The 8,158-nt window shown below is 32.3% G+C and overlaps 1 protein-coding gene across 1 annotated transcript in view; it reads right to left on the reverse strand.

The window, feature by feature from the left end:
- LOC117169085 (RNA polymerase II degradation factor 1-like) overlaps positions 1 to 6,592 on the reverse strand; it is a 33,874-nt gene extending 27,282 nt beyond the window's left edge. Inside the window, exon 1 of the mRNA XM_033355202.1 lies at positions 6,483 to 6,592. Coding sequence (XP_033211093.1) covers positions 6,483 to 6,504 — 22 coding nt within the window. The 5' untranslated portion in view covers positions 6,505 to 6,592. The remainder of the gene's footprint in view (positions 1 to 6,482) is intronic.
- Positions 6,593 to 8,158: the final 1,566 nt, after the last annotated feature.

The following is an 8,158-nucleotide window of genomic DNA, read 5'->3' on the forward strand; positions in this document are numbered from 1 at the left end:
TTGACATTAAACGTGAAGTCAAATTTTGGCCCGAAGAGATGGATAAATTGCTTTAGACGCCTTGTCAGAGATATGGTCTAATGATATATCCATGCAGGATACATACAAATCGGTCGAGCATTGGTGCACACGGCCTACGTGGCTGTGTGCTAGTTTTCACTTTCAGTTGAGTTGGAGTTAGGGTCTTAGAGGAGTGCGCACGCGGCGCACACCCTTTTGCCAACTTCCGTCTCCTTGGCACCGTGCATATTTCATCGCGGCAAGGCAACTCACCCACACCTGCTAGGCTACCTCTCTCACAAATTCACGATTCAAGCTCGATCATTGCACACACACACGTGCAGCCATACTATAGAGTATAGCCCAACCGGGGAAAACCGGGCTGCTCTCACGCGTATGATCATCGTATAGTCACCGTTTCTATCTGCTCTAACCAAGAACGCTCTAACGCTGAACGTTACTAGTACTTGGTGCTAGTGCCACTTTAGAAAGGCGATCTGGTTGACTTGGAATTATTTTACGTCCGACAAAATTATTTCCCAATCGACCATTCGAACGTATGGGATTTTGCGCGACCGCCCTTTTTCCCGATTCGTTAGACAATTTTTTTCATAAAATAGAGCCATAGAACGGAAGTGTCGAGCAAACATTCAGTCAATGATAATTTTTATTTGTTTATTAATTTTCATTTTAGTTTATTTTTTTATGTTAGGTAACGGGACCCATTATAGAGGGGGTCACTTTTCATGGAGACAATTGATTTCTTCTAATTCAAAACTTAAATATGTTTCTTTTAGTAGACGTTATTAATAAGTCTCTTTTAGGCTCATAAAGCAAACAAATTAGAGGTATGTACAAAAATAGTGAAAATAAAAATAATTTTATTTTCGACTGCGGAAATTACTATTTTAGATCGAATCTTTCCGCGAAGAAATATGTTGTTTTTAAAGGAAATTAGACGATGCGTATTTTTCCGTATTAAGAAAAATTATTTTTCCACGAAGTTAGGAATATTTGAATTTTAACGTTTAATTTTTGAAAAGACCAATTTCATTCTAAATATCTATAGTTTTTTATATAGAACATTTGTTCTCTTTCAAAAATCGTTAAAAATTTTCTAACAGTGATATGGCTATCCTGTGACTTACATGCGGTCTAAACATTTTTTTGTAACTAGAAGAATTTTTTCCATAAAACTGAATTTTTGAATTTCTTTCTTTTTATATAGTAATTTTTTTTAGTATTAATATTATACTTTTATTCGTAAAATTTAACTATAATCAAACTAAAATTGTGAAGACCGCGAAAACTGGGATTTATGTTCAATTTATAATTTCCTGTTTCTTTAGTTATTTCTTTGATGAACTCTTTTATACTAAGCCATATATGTTTTTAGCTTTTGTATTGTTATTTTTGTATTTTGTTTTTCTTGAATTTCATTTTTCATGTTATTTATAACAAGTTTGCTTCTAAAAAGGCATCGCCAAAATTTGGGAGTTTCCCGCATTATTATTTGTAAGGTTTTCCAAATAAAAAAAAAAGATTAAGTAATTTCTTATATTATTTTGGTATTGGTTATAGGGATGGAATGGAAGCTTCTTAATACGGCCCCTAGGGGTTTACATTTTGATTGTACTTTCTTCCTTATTCCTCACAAACCTCCCACACACTTACTTGGTGATGAGGAGGGGGACCAACAGTTTAAGGTGGTTTCCGAATCACCAAAAGCAACAACTTTAATTGCTTAAAGAGCATTTTTCTTTAGAGGTACCGGTCCCACGACTCTCCGGAGATGAACAACTCCCTGGCTAGGCTAGTGTGCATCGCATGGGCCGCCGAGGCTCTTCCAGAGTGCAAGGCGATGGATTGGGTCCAAAACATACGCTTTAGCCCCCACGGCCATCGCCCCACTTACTGGTTATTGGGATATTATTGTAATAGTAATATTTTCTATTAATTCAATAATAAGGCTAGCTGGAATTTGTCCAATTTTTGTATTGCTCCTTCAATTTTGTATGTAATTATTTTTTAATTTTTCAACTTTTTAATTATTAAAAATATGTTTTTATTAATGCAATTAAGCGATTATATGAAATCACAGACTACTTGTATTTTAAGAAGACACTTGTTCTTCATCTGTTCTGCATGAAGTTATGTGCAAAATTCCAATTGCAAAGAAGACGAAAACCTTGAGTATTAAAAAAGTTATACATTTTTTTATTTCTTTTTTAAATTTTCAATCATAGAAGTAAACGATTTGCTTATTCTAAAGTAAACATTTTCACTCGCATATCCTCATTTTGATGAATGCATAAAATCTGGATTTAAAGGAATACGTTTTTTAATTGTTTTTGGTTTGATATAAGACAGTTTTCTGAAATAGAACTTCATTATTTTTGTGTAGGGTTTCATTACTGCAATATACGCTAAAAGTTTTTTTTATTTTTTTCAAAATTTTTTATTTTCTGCTAGTATAAGAAAGGCAACATATCAATTTTATGTGCTCTAACCCGTTTTTGAGGCCAAGAGCATATTTTGCCTGAAAGTATAATTTTCGAATATAACCTCGTAAACAATGCAAGAAATCACAATAAAGCAAGAAACAATTTTCATATTTCTTTATTTATAGGAACTCAAATTTAACAAACTTCAAAAATTATTAGTGTGGGTTTTTTCGTGAAAATCGGCTTTTTATATTTTCAGACAAATCACTTCAATTCGAAAATAAGATTCTAAGGTCTGAATTATTTCAAAAGAGGTAGAAATCTCAATAACAAATTCGTGTTTAGTTTTAAAAAGACTTCAGCATTTATAAACTCGTAACTTCGTGGAATTTTTTTTTGTAAATTGCCTAATTTCCTCTAAAAAACAACATATTTAGTCGCTAAGCATTCTTGTGGTTTGAAGTGTAGAACCCATCTTATTTGAAATGGATTCAATCCTTAGACTTTCTAAAAATATTTTTCATTAGTTTTTATTATTATTATTATTACTATTATTATTTGATTTAAAAAATCGATGTCTCACATATTATTTTCCTCTCACCAAGGCGATATGTAATTAGAGAGTCGAGGTTAATTTGCTATTGTAATACGGAAAAGTAATTGTAATCCGTAATTGAGACCATTCTTTTACATTGAGTGCTCATTAAAAAGGTGTGAAATTATGATACAAGAAAATCTTTTTTTTTAACCAGGTTATTTTTAAACGACCTTGCTTTATTCGACATTAAATCTCAGGGTAGGAAAATGTTGCAAATAATTAACGACTACTTTTCAACATTAAAGAAGTGGTTGCGAGATTTTGATACTAACTTCGGATAAAAATGATACCCCACGATTTAGTCTGATGTAAGTTATCCCAAGGTAAATTACATTTTGCTAAAACTTAAAATTTGTTTAAGAACAAGTACGTTTGCTAAGAAAATAATAGGCTTAGGAGTGTGCAATAGGAATCCTGTAATTGAATGTAATATGTAATTCGGAAGTGGAGAAACACTGCCAATTAGGGCCTGAGTTTTTTCGGTAACGGATTGTACATCTTTCATTAAAGATTTTATTCTAATTTAAAAATTTTTTAATTTATTAAAAAAGGGTACTCTTTTAAAATTTTTGTTTGCTAAAGAAATGAGGTCTCATCCTCGTCAGAATTACATAATATTTAATTAGTTGTGATGATACTCTGGTTTACTATGACACAGTGAAAGGAAGAACGTGTAACTCAAGGGAAACCAGGAAGAAAGGTATTTCTGAATAATTACGAAGGGAAATTTACTCCTAATTAATGAGTTGATTTCGTGGAAACTCGAATATTGTAATTGTCGCATAGTTATATAAATTATAAGGTATATAATGAAAGGGATATCAATCCGAATTTGCCATGCATCTAAATTATTTTAAATTCTACATTACCAACTTCCCTACCTTTTAACACATTTTTCCATATCATAAAATCCTTTTTACAATATATTTAATAAAATCCCTAATGTCTTTCCTTCTTTCTAGATTGGCGTAAAAAATTTATCGGACTAATTCGACGCAGTCAGGAAGTAAACGATTATCAAGAGTACATCTGGGAATTTGTACAAGTCATGAATACAGATAGGTGATCCGCTCAACTCAGATAAACCGTGAAAGGACGTTCCCCGCGACTTGCTTTTCCTTAGTTTCAAAGATTTTTTTTTTAGTACCATTGACTATCAGTTTAATTAATTAATTAAAGCTACACATATTTGAAGTATTTGCTTTTTTTAGTTTCTTAGACAGATTTCACCGTCGTCAGATACAATTACGCTGTACAAAAGAGAAAGTACTTTGTAATACGGAATAAAGGTAACCGGTCACATGTAATGCGTGCGGATTGAAATGATAATAGCAGAATTGAAAGAATTCTTTGCATCGTAAGATCAATTATGTAGACTCGGAAAGAGAACGAAGAATTATAATCAATCGGATGGAACTAATACACGTGCAGTCGTGAATTGTCAAGTATCTTTGTACAATTGATGAGACTTTAACCCATCAAGCATAGGAAAAATAAAATTTCTATTAAAAATGTTTGATAAACTTTGGATTAGAAACAATTGAATAAGAGAACAAAACATCATAAGTCCATTTAAGGCGATTCCTTAATAATTAGATAAATGGTGTTTCTCAAAAACACCAGAGATAGAAGAAAAATTCAAATAGGATCATATAGCCAAAAGCTGTTTATTTAATATTATCGGCTTAGGGAGTTTTTGTAACGTATTGGATACTTTAGTTACCACAATGAACCTGAGTTATCCAGGTGAAAATTGTAGTAGCATCCCACTATAGAATATAGTTTTCATCAGGGTTTGTTTCCAGTAAATTTTCAACTGGGATTATTCACCAAAAATCGTAAAGAAACAATGGGCATAACAATTTTTGCTATTTAGCACATACGCATCAATATTCAGTAGAATAACGTCGAAAGCGAGAGTGAAGCTTGTTTAGAAGTGAGCGTGTTTCTAATATGAATGCAGCTCGAACGCCACTTATCTATCGTCTCCTTGCTCATGGAAAGTAGTTTTACCTGTATCTACTTTAAAATCGAACGTCATTGAAATAAGTTGAACTGTAGAGGAAAACTGAACGACTAATTTGTCATTACATAATCTGAATTGTGGCCAGCTGTCTTCAAAACTTGTAGACGTTTTTTACATGACTTAACTGACAAATTTGAATAATTTAGCGGGACATTGAATTGATAACATTTGATAACGAAATAAACGAGATATTTAAAGGATATTGCATATTCTGAAGTGATTATCAGCTGTGACGATATGATATAGCTAATAAATCATTATTTTCCATTTCTTTAATATAATTCTATATAATTAAAATCAAATTCATTTAAAATTGTATTATTCAATAAGGAAAATTCAACATTTGCAGTGACAAGTTATGAGATAATTTAATATTTAAGCTTCGTGAACATGCAAAGTGGATTCCGCAATAGCAAAGCGTTAGTGTTACATAACAGTTTTTCTTTTTTAATAATTTTTCTGACCAAAATTAGTACATTCTTGGTTTTACTGAATTCGTACTGTCATAACATTTATATTTAATCAATAATTAAATAATTGAATGACGTTATGCAATGAAACTTAAGCTCGCAAAATAACTTTCTAACATGAACGAATACTTTTTTCTTTGATGCTCTTACTAACCCACTAATATGTGAATAAACATATAATTAAAAACAAAATATCTTTTTCGCATGGCTCCACAACCTGCAGGAGTTTTTGAAAAGTGTAGCATTTCCCGTATCGTTCAAGTTACACTCGTAAACATTTTAAAATGTATTTTTAGCATCGTTCACAGAGCAACAAGCGTGGAAAATTATAGAGATACCAGAAGTAAACAAAACAGACATTTGCTTCAGTTTCTGTAGGAGGAACTGTGCCAAATCTATGTACCCTGCGGCGTTATTGTATTCAACTTTACTATCAAATATCACAACAATTTCCTGAAATTGGTAAATACAACCAAATACTCAATGTAAACTCAGGAAAAAATAGCTCGAAACGTTAATAAACAAAACTTTTCAGCGTCAATCAGAGTCAACTAATGAAGCAGCGGTACTTGCTTTTCACTTGTCGCCAATTCACTTCACTTTCCCTCTCGACCCTTTTTATTATACAACTCCCCGATTGATTATGTTTCCCCAACAGATAGGTTGATTTTGTAAACACTGTTTCATTTTCAACAAAATTTCAGTTAAAATTTGTAAAAAAGCTTGTCCGAACTTTATCCTTCCGGGATTCTTGTGTTGATTCAAACCACCTCACTAATGACCCATCCAGCACGTGTTAGCACTTTGATTATAATTCCAAGATCGGCACGGTATAGCTTTTTTAGTTAAATCCCGTTTTTTCGGTTTACATGATGGTATACAAAATAACACACATATTCACCCCATTTTGAGAGTTTCGTAATCCAAGCGAGTAGCACACTCACCTGCAAAGAAAAGAAGCCACATGGTGTGGAAAAGTGAGTGACGAGAGCGCTGAGAGAATGTCCGCTGGAAGTGAACACCTCATGGCTTTATAGACCCAGGGAAAGGCCGCGCCTGATATTCATTCAGGTGGGGTAGTTCACCACTTTTCTGCACATGAACTCTTAAATGTACCTTTGGGGCGTTATGATATCACATAACAATGACAGTATTGTCCGCTTTTACATGGCTTAGCTATAAGAGTCATACAACGCAAGACGGATATTGGTTGGGATACCTTATCTTGGCCTTCATGGGACAACCAGGTTGGGTTGCTGAGTCGTCAATAATGTTGTTAAGATACCTTTAAAAACTGTGGGGAAAACATACTTTGATGCTTTTTTACACAGTAAACCTTGAAGTATCAAAAGTGATGCTGCTCAAATCAATTGTCACGAACATCCCTATCAACATAAAGAAACAAAAGACTCTTGAATTGTTTGGTCATTCTGTTGGATATTACATTGATACCTTTAAATTTAGTGGGCAGCAGCATTGTTACAAAAATATTTTTGATTTTCCGTTGAAACTGTTTCATTAAAATTTGACAGATTAAGGTTATGAATAAGTAATATTTTAAAAGTCCAAATACAGAAAGCAGGATTATCTGATGCGGTACACTAAAAATATAAAAACTTCTGCTTAAATCATTACAACAGCATAAATTTCCTACTTTTTCGCCCGATTTGACGAAAATGTAAGTAAACACTGATTGTGAGCGCTAATCTAAGCGAAAATGAAAATCTGTGCGTTCGATTACCAAACTAGATCAACAGCACAGTTACCGTTGCATAATTTCATCGAAACACATACGCCCACAACAAGGATTTCTCATAGCGCCATACGCGTACTTACTTAAGTGCATACAAGTAACTGCTATACTACTTTAAACCGCCGTGGGAAAGGTAATCGGTCAAAAGAAATGCAACCATGGCGAGGATATACAGACAATTATGCACTGTTCTAAACACATACACACACACACAAACAGACGATATTATATTAAGAGAAAAACTGCTCGAATTCTAAGAGCAATAGTCATCAGCGTTCCTTAAAAAGACAGAAGTTATTACGAAAACGGAGGTCAGACTGCACGACCCGAAATGCTCTTAAACCAGAGAAAAAAAGGGTGATTTTTCACGAACTTAGGGGAATAAGTTCTTGTGAATAGAATTAGTGTAGGTACTATATTGAATTTAATATAAAGCAATTAAAAAGTTTAAGATTCCAAGTAAAAATATATTTAAATCTTCAACAAAATAGATTAATGTTCAAGCAAATCAGATTAGTTTTCAAACAAATAAACAAAAATTAAATTTTCACGAAAAGTAATGAATTTTTAGCTTAAAAAGACAAAATTTTTAGAAGATAGTTCAACTTTTAATTTTGAACGCGAAAATATAAATTTACAACAAAATAATTAAATTTTGTTCCGAAAAAGCAAATTTTCAATAAAATACATGAATTTTCAAAACAAGGAGTTATTTTTTTAGGCTAAAAAGTCGAAAAATTTTAAGCAAACAAAATTCTAACAAACAGTTGAATCTTCAAAACAAAAATATGAATTTTCAACAAAAAAGTTTATTTTCAAATAAATAGTTTAATTTTTAAGAAAACAGTTGAATATTGAAAAAACAGA

The sequence above is a fragment of the Belonocnema kinseyi genome, chromosome 3, assembly GCF_010883055.1.
Source record: "Belonocnema kinseyi isolate 2016_QV_RU_SX_M_011 chromosome 3, B_treatae_v1, whole genome shotgun sequence".
NCBI classification, from domain to species: Eukaryota; Metazoa; Arthropoda; class Insecta; order Hymenoptera; family Cynipidae; genus Belonocnema; species Belonocnema kinseyi.